This window comes from Peromyscus leucopus, chromosome 4 (genome assembly GCF_004664715.2).
Source record: "Peromyscus leucopus breed LL Stock chromosome 4, UCI_PerLeu_2.1, whole genome shotgun sequence".
NCBI classification, from domain to species: domain Eukaryota; kingdom Metazoa; phylum Chordata; class Mammalia; order Rodentia; family Cricetidae; genus Peromyscus; species Peromyscus leucopus.
In genome coordinates, this window is record NC_051066.1 from 86,257,655 (window position 1) to 86,278,243 (window position 20,589).

The 20,589-nt window shown below is 38.2% G+C and overlaps 1 protein-coding gene across 1 annotated transcript; it reads left to right on the forward strand.

Moving 5' to 3' along the window:
- Positions 1 to 276: 276 nt before the first annotated feature.
- Positions 277 to 1,218, forward strand: LOC114688268 (olfactory receptor 4K3-like). The gene has a single exon (XM_028862887.1). It carries the CDS (start codon positions 280 to 282, stop codon positions 1,216 to 1,218), a length of 939 nt encoding a protein of 312 aa, XP_028718720.1. The 5' UTR covers positions 277 to 279.
- The last annotated feature ends 19,371 nt before the right edge of the window (positions 1,219 to 20,589 follow it).

The following is a 20,589-nucleotide window of genomic DNA, read 5'->3' on the forward strand; positions in this document are numbered from 1 at the left end:
CTGCTCTCCTGGAGACGAATTTCCTGATAGAGCATGAGTATAACAGTCACACCCCATGCTTCTCTTTGTGGGGAGTCAAACTTACTCATTAGCTTACACTTGGGCAGCAATGTTTCTCAAAGTTGGCAAAGACTTGTCTTTAAATTACATTTTTTCTATTTCAAGTGTGGAGGTTAGCTTCCAACCCGAAGGTCAGATTCAATAGTTAAGTCATTTTCCACAACCCTCTAATTGATCTTTCTTTCTCTGCAGGTTATTTCTAAAGACCCCCTGAGTAAAATGGATAGATGGAATCAGTCCATGGTACCAGAATTTGTGCTTTTGGGACTTTCCCACTCACATAATCTTCAGCTCTTACTATTTGTGATGTTTTTGATTATTTATGTGCTCGCTCTATCTGGAAATAGTACTGTCATGTTCTTAATTGTCACGGACCGTAATCTCCACTCCCCCATGTACTTCTTCTTGGCCAACCTGTCCTTTGTTGATATGTGGCTTTCCTCAGCCACCACTCCTAAGATGATTGCAGACTTTCTCAGTGAACCAAAGATCATTTCCTTTGCAGGCTGCATGTCCCAGGTCTTCTTCGACCATTGTGTTGGTGCAGTAGAGATGATGCTGTTGGTGGTAATGGCTTATGACCGCTATGTGGCCATCTGCAAACCACTCCACTACTTCACCATTATGAGCCTGAAAAGATGCACTGGGTTGGTGTTGACTTCCTGGGCCATTGCCTTTGTGCATGCCATGAGTCAGCTTTTGGCAGTTGTGCAGCTGCCTCTCTGTGGTCCCTTGGAAATTGACAGCTTCTTCTGTGACATACCACTGATAATCAAGTTATCCTGCACAGATTCCCATGATTTGGATATTTACATGAATGCTGACTGTGGGGTTGTGGTTGTAACCTGCTTCATTCTGTTGCTCATTTCCTACACATATATCCTTATCACTGTTCGCCAGAGCTCTAAAGCTGGTGCATCTAAGGCCCTGTCTACATGCACTGCCCACATCACAGTGGTGATGATCTTTTTTGTGCCCTGCATCTTCATCTATGTGTGGCCACTCAATATCACTTGGCTGGACAAATTTCTTGCTGTATTTTATACTCTTATTGCACCTCTCCTGAATCCAGCCATTTATACACTGAGGAATAAAGAAATGAAAAATGCTATGAAGAAATTAAAAAGCCATTTCACAAATCACAAGGGAAATACTTAATGTCAAGAAAATTCATTGTAAATATTTCAAATTGACAATTCACTGAAATTACTACAAACTGATAATTTGAGTATTTAGTTTGTATGCACAATTAGTTAAGGTAGTCTGATATGTAATAAGCTTAATATAATTTGGAGATTTAACATTTTAATCATATAGAACATTGTAAATGATTTCTGATTGTTTTTTTTTAAAATAGCCCTTCCTCATGACAAAATTATTCAATTGATTCTTATATCTTCAATAATATTAAAAAAGAACATAAATATATTTGTCAAGCTTATAAGTAGCATTTGTTTTGTAAAATTCACTTTAATGTTGCTCTAACAATATCAAATATATATTCTGTTTTTCAACACACCTACAAACCTTTTATTCACTCCTTTGGAAAAAGAAAACATTATTATTTTTAACCTTAAAACAAAAGTTATAAACTACACACAAATAGCAGTGGACTTTCATTTAGTTTAGTTTTTATTACCTTAATGACAATGAAATAGTTTTATAAACAAATCTAAAGCTGTTTTTCCTTACTTATCTGAGCTTCAATAATTAAAATTTATCCTCTAAGTTATTGTTTATTATTTCAATAAAATCATGAACTATAATCTGGGACAGTGGCCATGAGCATCCTTGCTAATTCTTCATATTTAAATACTTCTTATAATTAATTATATAATTATATATGTCAACAATTATACAAAACAGAAATAAGGTCAATTGTTTCATCTAATACTAACATTTATTTGTGAATAAAATTTAAGTATGATCTTTGACATTTGAAATATTCCTAAAATTATCATTTGCATAATAATATGCATCATAATAATGTAAATCATAATAGGGTACAATATAACTTTTATTTTTCGAGATAAGGGTTAAAATACAGTGACAGGAGCAATAATAGAAATAAAGCAAAAAATAACATTATATATAGCTTTTATTCCCTTAATATAGGAAAAACACAAGTGGTAGAATAAATGAAATATATTTATGATTGTTAGATGTCTGTTCAAGTTTATAATGTAAGATATGTTATTACCACAAACACATTTATTATTATCTTGAATATTTTAATATTTAAAGAAAACTTAGAAATATATATTAAATTATTTTGTTAACAAAGATTGAATTTTTCTATAGTTGAAGGATGCAGAAAATAATTTTCCCAATGGCATTTATTTGTTAAATGTCATTGCACAATATGCTAAAATAGTAACTTTTACACAAAGAGTAGCTCATGCTAAATGAAATGCCAGAACACCTCTCTTAAGTTGAGATTATTTTTAACGATTTCATGTCATGATTCATATTCTATTTTTACAAAATGGTGTGATTTGTGAACAATTGTTCTATGCATTCTGAATTATAGTTATAAGCACATTTGGCATATAGGTAACACTAAGTAACAAAAAGATACATATTTGACAGCCTCAATTATACTTATATTATCTATTGTTACTGATAAGTATAAGAACAATATATTTCCTGTGCATTTTAGATACTTTTCCCCATCTGGCATGCTGAGAATATCCTCAGAATATGACTGTATCCTGTATTCCTTAATGTGGAGCACACCTTAAATCCAAATAGAAGAGTTGGTTATCCCATGATAGCCCAACCATTCTTATACCAGAGGTTCAACTTGCTTGGCAAATCAGTGTTGTATCATGTAAAGTCTAGTGCTGGGTCAGACCAATAATGCCGTTTCTTTCTCAGTAACCTCAATAACTTCTGGCGCTATGATAGCTAGCCAGAAGGAAAGAATTTTCCAATGACCCTAGAAAACAAACCACCTTTTTACACTTTTTATTTATTCTTCTCTTGTACAATACATCCCAACTGCAGCCTCCTGTCTGCCACTCCTCCCCATCTCCCTGCCACCTCCCCTCTCCCCCAGATCCACCGTCCTTGTTTCCCCTTGGAAAATAGCATGCCTCCCAAGGATATCAATCAAATATGGCATAAGATGTAATAAAACTAGGCACAAACTTTCATATCAAGGCTGGATGAGGCAACCCATTAGGAAGAAAAGGGTCCTAGAAGCAGGCAAAAGAGTCAGAAACACCATCACTCTCACTTTTAGAGGACCTGGGCTCTGTGGCTGCCCCTTCAGTGTCTGTGAGCTCCTATGAGTCCTGCTTAGTGGATTCTATGGTTTCTCGTGTCCTTGATACCTCTGGCTCCTAAAATCATTCCCCACTTCCTCACCATCTTCTACAGGGTTTCCCAAGCTATGCCCAGTGTTTGGCTGTGAGTCTCAGCATCTGCTACCATCAGCTCCTGAAGAAAGCCTTTGTGATAACAACTGGGCTAGGCACCGATCTATAAATATAGCATAATATCATTAGGTATCGTTTGATTGACTTTTTTTCTTTTTCTTTTTTGTTTTGTCTTGTTTGTTTGTTTCTTGTCAGTCATGTTTGGTTCTACCCCAAGTCTCTGGGCCATCCAGCTTACAGTTCGTGGCTGTCCACCATCCAAGCAGCATCTTGGTTTGGGCCTCAAGTTAGACCAGCCATTAGTTGGCCACTCCCACAAGCTCTGAGCCACCATTGCCCCACCACATCTTACAAGAAGAACAGGTTGTGGTTCGAAGGTTTTGTGACTGGGTTGATGTCCCAGTCCTACCACTGGGAGCCTAGCCTGGTTATAGAAGATGGCCGATTCAGGATTCCATTACCAGGAGTCCTTGCTGGAGTCACCCTCATAAGTTCCCGGAAGTTTCCACTCCACTAGGTTTCCACATAACTCCCTAATTGCCAACTATTCCAGTCATCTCTCTCCATACTCTTTCTCCCTGTCAATCTCTCCTCCACCTGATCCCTCCTGTTCCCATGCCCACTCATTCCCAGTCCACCCACAAAACCTTCCCAGGGAGATCCATGCTCCCCCCACCTCCAAGAGCATTCCTTATTCCTTAGCCTTTCTGGGTCTGTGGAATGAATTGTGATTATAATTTACTTAACAGCTAATATCCACTTATAAATGAGTACATATCATGTTTCTTGCTGGATCTGTGTTGCCTTGCTCAGGATGGTTTTTTTTTCTAGTTCCATCCATTTACCAGCAAATTTCATAATATCATTTTAATACTCCATTATGTAAATGTACCACATTTTCTTTATTCATTCTTCAGTTGAAGGACATCTAGGTTGTTTCCAGTTTCTGAATATTATGAATAAAAGCCACTGTGAACATAATTTATCAAGAATCTTTGTGGTAGGATGAAGCAACTTTTATGTATATGCCCAAGAGCGGTAAGGTGGATCTTGAAATAAATGAACTCCCAGCTTTCTGAGGAATCACCACATTGATTTCCAAAGTGGCTATAGAGTTTGCATTCCCACCCTCAATGGAGGAGGGTTCTTTTGCTCCACAGCATAGCCAGCATGAACTGATATGTTACTGATCTTAGCCATTCAGACAAGTATAAGATAGAATCACAAAGTAGTTTTGATTCACATTTTCCTGATGGCTAAAGTTGATGAACATTTCTTTAAGTGTTTCTCAGCCATTTGAGATTCCTCTATTGAGAATTCTCTGTTTAGATCTGGACCCCATTGGATTATTTGGTTTGTTGATGTCTAGTGCATTGAATTCTTTATGTATTTTTGGATATCAGGTCTCTATTGAAAGTGAAGTAGAAAGAAGTATCTTGCTGCAAGAAAATAAAAAGAAACAAAAATATATATTTGTGAACCTTGTGACTGAAATTTTGAACACACATGAAAAAAATCCACTCCCCGAAGAATTGGGGAGTTAGCAATGGTTGCTTTTCCCTAGAGGACCAAACAAAGAGAATGTTCAGTAATGGAATGTTGGACTTACAGTATTTTTCCTTCTTGGGGCACATAGAGATTTTCCCAAAAAGCATCCCATCATATATTTGGCTATATAATAGGAGAAAGTTCTGACTAGACCAAAGCAACATTTTCTCTTATCAGAGGGATCATATAGAAACAAAGAAAAGCTACTAAGAAAGCCCTTGGTTTTTACAGCTCACCATCTAGACATTTTTAAACTTTAAATTGCCTAATAGCATGCCATACTTAACAACATGATATACAACAGTGGTTCCCTGAGAGAAGGTTATGCTGATAAATCACATATCATAGTGATAACCTAATGCCACATGTCAAGCCTGTAGAAAATCAAAAACAGGAAAAACACAACATTACTAGAATAAAAGAGTTCATAAATATTTGAGTTGAAATTAATGAAAAGAACCATATAAAGTATCAACGAAATGCAGGTTGCTTAATGGAAGGATTAAAATTTCATTTAAAAAACTTATCTAAAAAATATAATAGATAAAATAATAAAATTATAAAAATAAAGGTAATATTACAACACAACCACTGAAATCCAGTGGATCACTAGGAGATGTTTTGAAAACATAACTCGAAAAGTTAGAACACTTTAAGTAAATAAAACTATGCACTATGGCCTACTAAATTTGAATCAAGAAGGTATTTAAAAATACCCTTATCAATCATGAGACATAAATTTGAGGCACTAATAAAATTTAACTCAACAAGGACAAACCAGAAGCAAATAGATGCAGCTCTAAAGTCTTCCAGGCTTCTCAAAACAATTAACATCAACTTTCCCAAAAATAATCATGTGAAAAACAGAAAGAAAACTTTGAATCTTTTTCTACAAACCAAAATTTAACCTGACTCTAAATTCAGATAAGGTTATAACAATAATAGCAGCAAAAGTTGTATGCCAATTTCTGGATGAACATGTACACAAAATCCTTAATATGATATTTGCAAATAGAATTTAATAATGCCTTGAAAAGAACATGTGATATAATCAAGTTTAATTCATTCCAGAGTTGTAAGTGTGGCTTGCAATACAAAATGTAATTTGTATTACATAAATATAATAAATGATAAACCATTACATCATCATCTCAATATCTGAAGATTAATCCATTGGCAAAAATCATCAGCACTTCAAGATAAAAGCTTTCTGGAAATCATGAATAAAAAGGACATACTTCCACATAATACAAGGAATACAATGGCATTTTCTACTTCTGTGGGTACTTCACAAGTGATGTACAAATATACATGCATGCAAAGTATAATATACATAAAATAGAATACATTAAAATCTTGAAAAAAGTAGTTAAATTATCTAAGTTTATAGATAATTTGATCCAATACTTTTTTATACTTTTTTTACTTTATAATTTAATTTAACTTTACATATCAGCCACGGATTCTCTTGTCTTCCCCCCTCCCGCCCCCCTGTTTTCCCACCAGCCCACCCCCCATTCCCATCTCCTCCAGGGCAAAGACTCCCCTGAGGATTGAGTTCAACCTGGTAGATTCAGTCCAGGCAGGTCCAGTTCCCTCCTCCCAGGCTAAGCAATGTGTCCCTGCATAAGCCCCAGGTTCCAAACAGCCAGCTCATGCACTGAGGACAGGTCCCAGTCCCACTGCCTGGATGCCTCCCAAACAGTTCAAGCTAATCAACTGTCTCACTTATCCAGAGAGCCTGATCCAGTTGGGGGCTCCTCAGCTATTGGTTCATAGTTCATGTGTTTCCATTCATTTGGCTATTTGTCCCTGTGCTTTTTCCAATCTTGGTCTCAACAATTAAAAGATAAACATTTGTTTAAATTTGAGTTATCCCAGTCACCACTGAAAGCAGCATAAGAGCTCCTCGGATATATAAATAAAATCACATATGATATAGTCTTATCAATCCTTAATCTACACCAAAGGGACACACAGCACACAATAGATGGTCATCTTTACTGTTCAAATATCATGAATCTACTATGGACTTATGAATGAGTGTACTATGTTTGTCTTTCTGAGTCTGGGTTACCTTACTCAGGATGATATTTTCTAGTTCCATCCATTTGCCTGCAAATTTCATGATGTCATTGGTTTTTTTACTGCTGAGTAGTACTCCACTGTGTATATGTACCACATTTTTTTATCCATTCTTCAGTTGAGAGACATATAGGTTATTTCCAGATTCTGGCTATTATGAATAATGCTGCTATGAATATAGTTGAGCAACTGTCCTTGTGGTATGATTGAGCATTCCTTGGGTATATGCCCAAGAGTGATATAGCTGGGTCTTGAGGTAGATTGATTCCCACTTTTCTGAAAAAGCACCATACTGATTTCCAAAGTGCCTGTACAAGTTTGCACTCCCAACAACAGTGGAGAAGTGTTTCTCTTGCTCCAAACCTCTCAAACATAAGCTGTCATCAGTGTTTTTGATCTTAGCCATTCTGACAGGTGTAAGATGGTATCTCAGAGTTGTTTTGGTTCGAATTTCCCTGATGACTAAGGATGTTGAACAATTCCTTAAATGTCTTTCAGCCATTTGAGCTTCTTCTATTGAGAATTCTCTGTTTAGCTCTATAGCCCATTTTTAAATTGGATTGTTCAATATTTTGAAGTCTAGCTTTTTGAGTTATTTATATATATATATTTTTAGTTTTTCGAGACAGGGTTTCTCTGTGTAGCTTTGCGCCTTTCCTGGAACTCACTTGGTAGTCCAGGCTTGCCTCGAACTCACAGAGATCCGCCTGCCTCTGCCTCCCAAGTGCTGGGATTAAAGGCGTGCGCCACCACCGCCCGGCTAGTTATTTATATATTTTGAAGATCAGTGTTCTGTCAGATGTGGGATTGGTGGAGATCTATTCCGATTCTGTAGTCTGTCATTTTGTCTTATTGACTGTGCCCTTTGCCTTACAGAAGCTTCTCATTTTCAGGAGATCCCATTTATTAATTCTTGCTCTCAGTGTCTGTGCTACTGGTGTCATATTTAGGAAGTAGTCTCCTTAGCCGATGTGTTCAAGACTACTTCCTACTTTCTCTTCTATCAGGTACAGTGTAGCTGGATTTATGTTGAGGTCTTTGATCCACTTGGACTTGAGTTTTGTGCATGGAGACAAACATGGATCTATTTGCAGTCTTCTACATGTTGACATCCACTTACGTCAGAATCATTTGTTGAAGATGCTTTCTTTTTTCCATTCCACAGTTTTGGCTTCTTTGTCGAAAATAATATGTTCATAGGTATGTGGGTTAAGGGTCAGGGTCTTTAATTCGATTCCATTGGTCCACATGTCAGTTCTTATGCTAGTACCAAGCTGTTTTTATTACTATAGCTCTAGAGCAGAGCTTGAAGTCAGGGATTGTGATGCCTCCAGAGGTCACTTTATTATACAGGATTCTTTTAGCTATCCTAGGTTTTTTGTTTTTTCATATAAAGTAAAGTATTATGCTTTCCATGTCTGTGAGGAATTGTGTTAGGATTTTTTAATTTTATTATTTTTTAATTTTATTTCATAATGTAATTTAGTTTTATATATCAGCCACGGATTCCCTTGTTCTCCCTCTCCCCCGCCGCCCCACACCTTCCCCTCAGCCCACCCCCATTCCCATCACCTCCATGGCAAAGACTCCCCTGGGGACTGAGTGCAACTTGGTAGATTCAGTCCAGGCAAGTCCAGTCCCCTCCTCCCAGGCTAAGCAATGTGTCCCTGCATAAGCCCCAGGTTCCAAACAGCCAGCTCATGCATTGAGGACAGGTCCCAGTCCCACTGCCTGGATGCCTCCCAAACAGATCAAGCTAATCAACTGTCTCACTTATCCAGAGAGCCTGATCCAGTTGGGGTTCTTCAGCTATTGGTTCATAGTTCATGTGTTTCCACTTGTTTGGCTATTTGTCCCTGTGCTTTTTCCAATCTTGGTCTCAACAATTCTTCCTCATACAAACCCTCCTCTATCTTGCCAATTAGACTCCTGGAGCTCCACCTGGGGCCTGGCTGTGGATCTCTGCATCTGGTTCCCTCAGTCATTGGATGAGGTTTCTAGCACAATTAGGGTGTTTGGCGATCCTATCACCAGAGTAGGTCAGTTTGGGCTGTCTCTCAACCATTGATAGTAGTCTATTGTGGAGGTATCTTTGTGGATTTCTGGAGACCTCTCTAGCACTTTGCTTCTTCCTATTCTAATGTGATCTTCATTTATCATGGTCTTTTATTCCTTGTTCTCCCTCGCTGTTCTTGATCCAGTTGGCATCTCCCACTCCTCTAAGCTCTCTTTCCCTCGAACCTTGTCCTTCATTACCCCCACTCATGTCCAGGTTGTTCATGTAGATCTCATCCATTCTCTGTCACTGGGCAATCCCTGTGTCTTTCTTGGGGTCCTCTTTTCTAGGTAGCCTACCTAGAGTTGTGAGTAGCAGTCTAGTCATCTTTGTTTTACATCTAGTATCCTCCTATGAGTGAGTACGTACCATGTTTGTCTTTCTGAGTCTGGGTTACCTCACTCAGGATGATTTTTTTCTAGATCCATCTATTTGCCTGCAAACCTCATGATGTCATTGTTTTTCTCTGCTGAGTAGGATACCATTATGTATATGTACCACATTTTATTTATCCATTCTTCAGTTGAAGGGCATCTAGGTTGTTTCCAGGTTCTGGCTATTGCAAACAATGCTGATATGAACATAGCTGAGCAACTGTCCTTGTATGATTGAGCATTCCTTGGGTATATGCCCAAGAGTGGTATAGCTGGATCTTGAGGGAGATTGATTCCCAGTTTTCTAAGAAAGCACCATATTGATTTCCAAAGTGGTTGTGCAAGCTTGCATTCCTACCAGCAGTGGAGGAGAGTTCCCCTAGCTCAACATCCTCTCCAGCATAAGCTGTCTTCAGTGTTTTTTATCTTAGCCATTCTGACAGGTGTAAGGTGGTATCTGAGAGTCATTTGATTTGCATTTCCCTGATAATTAGGGATGTTGAGCAATTCCTTAAATGTCTTTCAGCCATTTGAGTTTCCTCTGTTGAGAATTCTCTGTTTAGCTCTACAGTCCATTTCTTAATTGAACTGTTGGACATTTTGATGTCTAATTTCTTGAGTTCTTTATATATTCTGGATATCGGTCCTCTGTCAGATGTGGGGTTGCTGAAGACCTTTTCCCATTCTGTAGGCTGTCACTTTGCCTTGTTGACCGTATCCTTTGCACTACAAAAGCTTCTCAGTTTCAAGAGATCCCATTGTTTGATTGTTTCTCTCAGTGTCTGTGCTACTGGTGTTATATTTAGGAAGTGATCTCCTATGCCAATGCATTCAAGACGACTTTCTACTTTCTCTTCTATCAGGTTCAGAGTAGCTGGATTTATATTGAGGTCTTTGATCCACTTGGACTTAAGTTTTGTGCACAGTGACAGATATGGATCTATTTGCAGCCTTCTACACGTTGATATCGTTATGCCAGCACCATTTGTTGAAGATGCTTTCTTTTTTCATTGTATACTTTTGGCTTCTTTGTCAAAAATTATATGTTCATAGGTGTGCAGATTAATGTCAGGGTCTTCAATTTGATTCCATTGGTCCACATGTCAGTTGTTATGCCAGTACCAAGCTGTTTTTATTACTGTAGCTCTAGAGTAGAACTTGAGGTCAGGGATCGTGATGCCTCCAGAGGTTGTTTTATTGTACAGGATTCTTTTGGCTATCCTGCGTTTTTTGTTTTTCCATATGAAGTTGAGTATTATTCTTTCCAGGTCTGTCAATTTATTTTTTCAGGGACTTAAAGTTATTGTCATATAGGTCCTTCACTTGCTTGGTTAGTGTTACCCCAAAGTATTTTATATCATTTGTAGCTATTGTAAAGGGTGATGTATCTCTGAATTCCTTCTCAACTTGTTTGTCAATTGTATATAGGAAGACTACTGGTTTTTTTTGAGTTGATCTTGTATCCTGCTATGTTGCTGAAGGTGTTTATAAGCTGTATCAGTCCCCTGGTGGAATCTTTGGGGTCACACAAGTATACTATCATGTCATCTGCAAATAGGGAAAGCTTGACTTCTTTCTTTCCAATTTGTATCCCCTTAATCTCCTTATGTTGTCTTATTGCTCTGGCTAGAACTTCAAGAACTATATTGAATAAGTATGGGGAGAGGGGACAGCCTTGTCTTGTTCCTGATTTTAGTGGAATCTCTTTGAGTTTCTCTCCATTTAATTTGATGTTGGCTGTTGGTTTGCTGTAAATTGCCTTTATTATGTTTAGGTATGTTCCCTGTATTCCTGATCGCTCCAAGACTTTTATCATGAAGGGGTGTTGGATTTTGTAAATGCCTTTTTTGCATCTAGTGAGATGATCATGTGTTTTTTTTTTCTTTGAGTTTGTTTATATGGTGTATTACATTGATGGACTTTCGTATGTTGAACCACCCTTGCTTGCATGCCTTGGATGAAGCCTACTTGATCATGGTGGATAATTGTTTTGATGTGTTCTTGGAGTCTGTTTGCCAGTATTCTATTGAGTATTTTTGCATCAATGTTCATGAGGGAAATCAGTCTGTAGTTCTCTTTCTTTGTTGTATCCTTGTTTGGTTTAGGAATCAGGGTAATTGTAGCCTCACAGAAGGAGTTTGGTAATGTTCCTTCTGTTTCTATTATGTGGAACATTTTAGAGAGTATTGGTATTAACTCTTCTTTGAAGATCTGGTAGAATTCTGCACTGAAACTATCTGGTCCTGGGCTTTTTTTGCTTGGGAGAATTTTAATGGCTCAGTCTATTTCATTAGGGGTTATTGGAGTATTTAAATAGTTTATCTGGTCTTGATTTAACTTAGTTATGTGGTACCTATCCAGAAAATTATCCATTTCTTTTAGATTTTCCAGTTTTGTGGAGTAGAGGTTTTGAAGTATGGCCTGATGATTCTCTGGATTTCCTCAATGTCTGTTGTTATGTCCCCCTTTTCATTTCTGATTTTGTTAATTTGGATGTTCTCTCTCTGTCTTTTGTTTACTTTGGATAGGGGCTTGTCTATCTTGTTGATTTTCTCAAAGAACCAACTCTTTGTTTCATTAATTTTTTTGTATTGTTCTCTTTGTTTCTATTTTATTGATTTCAGCTCTCAATTTGATTACTTCCTGGCATCTATTCTTCCTGGGAGACTTTGCTTCTTCTTGTTCTAGAGCTTTCAGGTGTGCTGTTAAGTCACTAGTGTGAGATTTCTCCAACTTCTTTATGTGGGCATTTAGTGCTATGAATTTCCCTCCTAGCACTGCTTTCATAGTGTCCCATAAGTTTGGGTATGTGGTGTCTTCATTTTCATTGATCTCTAGGAAGTCTTTAATTTCTTTCTTTATTCTTCCTTAACCCATTGGTGATTCAATTGAGCATTATTCAGTTTCCATGAGATTGTAGGGTTTCTGTAGGTTTTGTTATTGTTGAAATCTAACTTTAAACCATGGTAGTCTGATAGAACACAGGAGGTTATTCCAATTTTTTTGTATCCGATTAGATTTGCTTTGTGACCAAGCATGTGGTCGATTTTAGAGAAGGTTCTATGGGGTGCTGAGAAGAAGGTATATTCTTTTTTGTTAGGATGGAATGTTCTGTAGATATCAATTAAGTCCATTTGAGTCATAACATCAGTTAAATCCTTTCCTATTTCTTTGTTAAATTTCGATTTGGCTGATCTGTCCAGTGGTGAGATTGGGGTGTTGAAGTCTCCCACTATTGATGTGTGGGGTTTTATGTGTGGTTTAAGCTTTAGTAATGTTTCTTTTATATATGTGCATGGCCTTGTGTTTGGGGCATAAATATTCAGAATTGAAACTTTATCTTGGTGAATTTTTCCTGTGATGAGTATATAATGCCCTTCTTGATCTCTTTTGATTAATTTTAGTTTGAAGTCTATTTTGCTGTATTTAGGATGGCTACACCCGCTTGTTTCTTAAGACCATTTGATTGGAGAGTCTTTTCCCAGCCTTTTATTCTTAGTGTGTCTATCTTTGAATTTGAGGTGTGTTTCTTGTAGTAGGCAGCAGAAAGATGGGTCCTGCTTTCATATCCATTCTGTAAGCCTGTGTCTTTTTATAGGTGAATTAAGTCCACTGATATTAAGGGATATTAATGACCAGTGATTGTTCATTCCTGTTATTTTTTGGTGGTAGTGTGTGTGTACTTCTCTTCTTTGGGGTTTCATGCTGTGGCATTATCTATTGCCTGTGTTTTCAAGGGTGTATCTGACTTCCTTAGGTTGGAGTTTTCCTTTTAGTGCTTTCTGTAGGGCTGGGTTTGTGGATAAGTATTGTTTCAATCTGGCTTTGTCTTGGAATGTCTTGTTCACTCTGTCTGTGATATTTGAAAATTTTTCTGGGTATATTAGTCTAAGCTGGCATCCATGGCCTCTTAGTGTCTGCATTACATTTGTCCAGGTCCTTCTGGCTTTCAAAGTCTCCATTGAGAAATCAGGTGTTATTCCGATGGGTTTGCCTTTATAAGTCACTTGGCTTTTTTCCTTTGCTGCTCTTAATATTCTTTCTTTATTCTATAGGTTTAGTTGTTTAATTATTATGTGGCAAGGGGACTTTTTGGGGGGTCTAGTCTGTTTGGTGTTCTATAGGCTTCTTGTATCTTCATAGGCGTTTCCTTTATCTTTAAGTTGGGAAAGTTTTCTTCTATGATTTTGTTGAATATATTTTCTGTGCCTCTGAGTTGGTATTCTTCTCCTTCCTCTATCCCTATTATTCATAGGTTTGGTCTTTTCATGGTGTCCCAAATTTCTTGGACATTTTGGGTCATGACTTTGTTGCCTTTAGTGTTTTCTTTGACTGATGAATCTATTTCTTCTACCGTATCTTCAACGCTTGAGATTCTCTCTTCCATCTCTTGCATTCTGTTGGTTATACTTGCATCTGAAGTTCCCGATCTTTTACTCAGATTTTCTATTTCCAGCATTCCCTCTGTTTGTGTCTTCTTCATTTTTTCTATTTCCCTTTTCAGGTCTTGGACTGTTTCCCTCATCTGTTTCATTGCTTTTTCATGATTTTCTTTCAGGGCTTTATTGTTTTCTTCTGCTTTATTTGACCTTTCCTCTAGTTGTTTATAGCATTCTTCCCATTTTTTATTTGTCTTTTCTCAATTTCATTTGTGATTTCTTCTATATAAGCCTCTACCTTCTTCATGATGTTATTCATAAGTTTGCTTTCTTCTGCTTCTTCCATTTTGTGATGTTCAGGTCTAGCTGTTGGAGGTGGGATAGGTTCTGGTGATGCTGTATTGCTCTTCGTTTTGTTGTATGTACTTCTGCCTTGATGTCTGCTCATCTACTTGTGTATTCATTATTAGTCTTATCCGCTCACTTGGTCCAGACAGAGCTGACAGATCCAGGAAGCCTCTCTCTCTTGTCAAGATGGGAGCTCCGGGGCAGGGTGGGAGCTGGGGGCTGGTCTCTTGTCTCAGGAAGTGGCTGGGGTCTCTGGCAGATGGGCATGGGGGCAGGGCGTGGAGATTTCAGGGTCTGCCGGGGGTCTTGAAAAGGGGAACCTTCCCAGTGGGGGTGGAAGGGATCCTGCTCAATGGCCAGAACCTGGGGCCAAGTTGGGCAGGTCTTCTTTGGAATGGCTGGTGCCCAAGGATGGGATCTAGGGACAGACCTCTCTGGGTCTGAGCCCAGACACTCACCTCTTGTCCAGATGGGAGGTTGTGTTAGGATTTTGATGGGGATTGCATTGAATCTGTAGATTGCTTTTGGTACAATTGCCATTTTTACTATGTTAATTCTACCTATCCATGAGCATGGGAGATTTTTCCATTTTCTGATATTTTCTTCAATTTCTTTCTTCAGAGACTTAAAGTTTTTAAGGTCAAACAGGTCTTTCACTTGCTTAGGTAGAGTTACCCCAAGGTATTTTATATTATTTGTGGCTATTGTAAAAAGTGATGTTTCTCTGATTTATTTCTCAGCCCATTTATCATTTGTATATAGGAGGGCTACTGATTTTTTTTTTAGTTAATCTTGTGTCCTGCTACTTTACTGAAGGAGTTTATGAGCTGTAAGAGTTCCATGGTAGAATTTTTGGGGTCACTTATGTATACTATCATGTCATCTGCAAATATTGAAAGTTTGACTTCTTCCTTTCCAATTTGTATCCCCTTGATCTCCTTTTGTTGTCTTATTGATCTAGCTAGACTTCAAGTACTATGTTGAATAAGTATGGGGAGAGTGGACAGCCTTGCCTCATTCCTGATTTTAGTGGAATCGCTTTGAGTTTCTCTCCATTTAATTTGATGTTGGCTATTGGCTTGCTGTAAATTGCCTTTATTATGTTTAGGTATGTTCCTTGATTTCTGATCTCTAGAACCTTTATCATGAAGGGGTGTTGGATTTTGTCAAAGGCTTTTTCAGCATCAAATGAGATGATCATGTGGGTTTTTTTTTTCCTTTGAGTTTGTTTATATGGTGTATTACACTGACAGATTTTCATATGTTAAACCATCCTTGCATCCCTGGGATGAAGCCTACTTGGTCTTGGTGGATTAATTTTTGTTGTGTTCCTGGATTTGGTTAGCCAGTATTTTATTGAGTATTTTTGCATCAATGTTCATGAGGGAGATTGGTCTGTAATTCTCTTCATTATATCTTTGTGTGGTTTGGATATCACGTTAACTGTAGCCTCATAAAAAGAATTTGGTAATGTTCCTTCTGTTTCAAATGTGTGGAACAATTTGAAGAGTATTGGTATTAGCTCTTCTTTGAAAATTTTGTAGAATTCTACGCTGGTCCTGGGCTTTTTTTGGGGGGCGGGGGAGACTTTTAATGACAAATTCTATTTCCTTAGGGGTTATTGGTCTATTTAAGTAGTTCATCTGGTCTTGATTTAACTTTGGTATGTGATATCTATCCAGAAAATTGTCCATTTCTTTCAGATTTTCCAATTTGGTGGAGTAGAGATTTTTGAAGTATGACCTGATGATTCTCTGGATTTCCTCATTGTCTGTTGTTATGTCTCCCTTTTCATTTCTGATTTTGTTAATTTGGATGTGCGCGGGTGCACAAGCTCGCTCTCTCTCTCTCTCTCTCTCTCTCTCTCTCTCTCTCTCTCTCTCTCTCTCTCTCTCTCTGCTTTTTGGTTACTTTGGATAAGAGCTTGTCTGTCTTGTTGATTTTTCTCTTTGTATTGTTCTCTTTGTTTCTATTTTATTGATTTCAGCCCTCAGTTTGATTGGTTCCTTTTTCTCCTGGGTGAGTTTGCTTATTCTTGTTCTAGAGCTTTCAAATGTGCTGTTAAGTCACTAATGTGAGATTTCTCCAACTTCTTCATGTGGGCATTTGGAGCTATGAATTTTCTTCTTATCACTGCTTTCATAGTGTCCCATAAGTTTGGGTATGTTGTACATTCGTTTTCATTGAATTCTAGGAAATCTTTAATTTATTTCTTTATTTCTTCCTTGACCCATTGGTGATTCAACTGGGCATTATTTAGTTTCCATGAGATTGTAGGCTTTCTGTAATTTTTGTTGTTGTTGAAATCTAACTTTAAGCCATGGTGATCTAATAAAATACAGGAGGTTATTTCAATTTTTTTTGTATCTGTTGAGATTTGTTTGTGACCAAGCATGTGGTCAGTTTTGGAAAAGGTTCCATGGGGTACTGAAAAGAAGGTATATTCTTTTGTGTTAGGATGTAATATTCTATAGACATCTATTAAGTCCATTTGAGTCATAATGTCTGTTAGTTCCCTTATTTTTCTGTTAATTTTCTGTCTGGCAGACCTGTCCATTGGTGAGAGTGGGGTGTTGAAGTCTCCCACTACTAGTGTATGGGGTTTGATGTGCGATTTAAGCTTTAGTAATGTTTCTTTTACAAATGTAGGTGCCCTTTTATTTGTGGCTTAAATATTCAGAATTGAGACTTCATCTTGTCAGATTTTCTCTGTGATAAATATGTAATGTCCTTCCCGATCTCTTTCAATTGATTTTAGTTTGAAGTCTATTTTATTAGGTATTAGGATAGCTACACCAGCTTGCTTCTTAAATCCATTTGATTGGAAAGTCTTTTCCCAGCCTTTTACTCTGAGGTAGTATCTGTCTTTGAAGTTGAGGTGTGTTTCTTGTATGCGGCAGTAGGATGAATCTTGTTTTTGTATCCATTCTATTAGCCTTTGTCTCTATAGGTAGATTGAGACCATTGATATTAATGGATATCAATGACCTGTTATTATTAATTCCTGTTATTTTTTTGGTGGTAGTGTTTTATGTTTCCCTTCTTTGGTATTTGTTTGTATGGAACTATCTATTGCCTATGTTTTCATGGGTGTATCTAACTGCCTTAGGTTAGATTTTTTTCTTCAAGTGCTAGCTCTAGGGCTGGATTTGTGGAGAGATACTGTTTAAATCTGGTTTTATTGTGGAATATTTTGTTTACTCAGTCTATGGTAATTAAGAGTTTTGCTGGGTAGAATAGTCTGGGTTGGAATCCATGGTCTCTTAGTGTCTGCATCTCTTAGATCTGTCTGGGATCTTCTGGCTTTTAGAGTCTCCCTTGAGATGTCAGGTGTTATTCTTATGGGTCTACCTTTATATGTTACTTGGCCTTTTTCCTTTGCAGCTCTTAATATTTTTTTCTTTATTCTGTATGTTTAGTGGTTTGATTATTATGAGGTGAGGAGACTTTTTTTTGATCCAGTCTATTTGGTGTTCTATAACCTTCTTGTATCTTTATAGGCATTTCCTTCTTTATGTTGGGAAAGTTTTCTTCTATGATTTTGTTGAATATATTTTCTGTGCCTTTAAGTTGGTATTCTCCTTCTTCTATCCCTATTATTCTTAGGTTTGATCTTTTCATAGTGTTCCAAATTTCCTGGACATTTTGAGTCATGATTTTTTTGGCTTTAGTGTTTTCTTTGACTGATGAATCTATTTCCTCCATGGTATCTTCAACACCAGAGGTCTGCTCTTCCATCTCTTGCATTCTGTTGGTTATGCTTGCATCTGTAGTTCCTGTTTATTTACTCAGATTTTCCACTTCCAGCATTCCCTCAGTTTGTGTCTTCTTTATTGTCTTGATTGCAGTTTTCAAATCTTGAACTGTTTCCCACACTTGTTTAATTGCTTTCTCTTGGCTTTCTTTAAGGGATTTACTCATTTCTTCTAAATTTTTGTTTGACTTTTCCTTGAATTCTTTAAGGGAATTTTTCATTTTCTCTTTAAAGATCTCTATCATCTTCTTAAGGTCATTTTAAGGTCAATTTCTTCTGTTCTTGTGTTGGGATGTTCAGGTCTTGTTGATGAAGGTTCTGATGGAGCTATATTGGTTTTTTGTTGTTGTTGACTGTATTTTTGCACTGGAATCTTCCCATCTCTTTCTCCACTTGGTGCAATTGGTGTCTGTGTCTGAGGGAGGCTCTGTTTGTCTGTTTGATACTCTTGGTCTAGTTGGTGCTGTTAGACTCTTTGTTTCAGGAAGGAGCTCTTAGTCTAATTGGTGCTCATGGGCTCTGTCTCAGGGAGTAGCTACAATCTCTTAGTCCAATCAGGTGCTGGTGGGCTCTGTCTCAGGGAACAGTTGCACTCTCTACTTTCTAACTTGTATCCCCTTATTCTCCTTCAGTTCTCTTATTGTTCTAGGTAGTACTTCATGTATTATATTTAATAGATATGGAGAGAGTGGACAGCCTTGTCTTGTTTCTGACATTAGTGGAATTGCTTTATGTATCTCTCCACTTAATTTGATATTGGCTCTAGGCTTGTTATAAAGTGCCTTTATTATGTTTATGTAGGTTTCTTTTATCCTTAATATCTCCAATACTTTTACTATAAAAGGGTGTTTGATTTTTTTCAAAGGCTTTTTCTACATCTAATGAGATAATCCTGGTTTTTTTTTCTTTCAGTTTGTTTATATGACAGATTACATTGACTGATTTTTGTATGTCGAACCATTCATGAATCTTTTTCCTTAACATTTTTATTTTAATTAAGATACAGTGGAGAAAACAAAGATGATGGCAGCCACTGCCACCTGCTGCAGAGCTCCTAAGAGTCTGAGAAACCCATGGAGGCTCTGAAGAGTGGCATGGCAGAAAGGGAGTCTGTAGAGTCCCCAATAGCTCCAGAACAACTGAAAAACTAAAAAAGGCAGGTTTTATGGGAAGATGCCTTTAAAAAGTTGGAAAGAAAGAAAGCACAACAGTGGGGGAGAATGATGAATCCTTGTTGCCACATCTCAGCCAGCAGACTGCAAGCACAAAGGTCATGCCTGGTGAGCTGTGGGGCTGCCAGAAGAGATGACACAGAGATGTGTGACAGCCTGGAGCTCCCACAGATACAGATCAATACTGGGTAGGGCAGGTCCTAGGCTCACTAGCCAGCTCCCTGCTTGGAGCCACCTGAGCTATGGCCTGTGCTACTTTCCCTGTGGAGAGAGAAAAGACACCAGACAGCAGCACTTCCCATGGCCTACAAACACAACATTTGTGCCCCAGGTGGCTGGCACCATGGACTGGATAGTGTGCAGTGGCCTGGAGCTCCCAAGGAAACATCATTACTGAATAGGCCAGCTCTAGGCCCTTCAATTGTCCAGCCTCCAACACAGAACCTCCAAGGCTACAGCCTGTGCTGCTTGCCCTGCTGGGTGATGGAGGGTATTGGCAGTGATGTTGCCAAAACTTTATAAGCACAAAGGTAGAGCCCAGTGAGCCTCAGGATGATAGACATTGAGGGTGGATTATAGTCAGACGTTCTTTGGACTGCCAACTCCTAATTAATGACTTGGAGACTTTCTTCATTAATTGAAAAAGCTTGGCCTTAGCTTGGGCTTGTTCCCAACTAGTTCTTAAAACTTAAATTAACCCATTTATATTAATCTACATTCTGCCACATTGCTTGTTACCTCTCCTCAGTACCATATGTCCAACTTCCTCCACGTCTGGCTGGTGAATCCCCCACCTCAGATTTCTTCCCATAGTTCCTGTCAGTGCCTGGAAGTCCTGCATATCCTCTCCCTGCCTAAATATTTGCCATTAGGCTCTTTATTAAACCAATCAGAAGGTGCCTTAGGCAGGTGAGGTAGAACAGAGACACATCTTCACACCATTTACTAAAACAATTATCCCAGCAGTGGGTAGGTATGCAGGAGCCAGGAGCTTAGGACCTGTCCTCAAATGTCCTGCCTAGCTGCAACATTACCCTGACCTGGACAACAGCAGGAGACAAGTCTCAGCAATGGCCCAGTATTTATGGTGCTGAAGGAACCAGAAGCCTTGAACCAGACCAATGACTGGTTGCAATAAGAATTTGCATGTAGAGCTATTTGGGCAAGAGTATTCTGTGTGACACACTGCAGTTTCAATTGCAAAAACAACAAACAAATATGGTATGGAGAGGTGGGGAAGATGGAGGGATGGAGTGGTGATTGCAAGGTGGAGAGATGTGGAACTAGGGATACAAAACTACGGTGACAGGCATGAGAGAAGGCTGTAGTAGACAGGGAAACATGTCCTTGTTGAGTAGAGCTGGCAAGGTAGTGTGTAGCAGCCTGGAGCTTATGCAGTCTCAGCTTCTGAACACTCTGCCCAGCCACAGGAT

Excerpts from the sequence above, each read along its gene's own strand:
- LOC114688268 (XM_028862887.1), top strand. The coding sequence starts at position 280 with ATGGATAGATGGAATCAGTCCATGGTACCAGAATTTGTGCTTTTGGGA.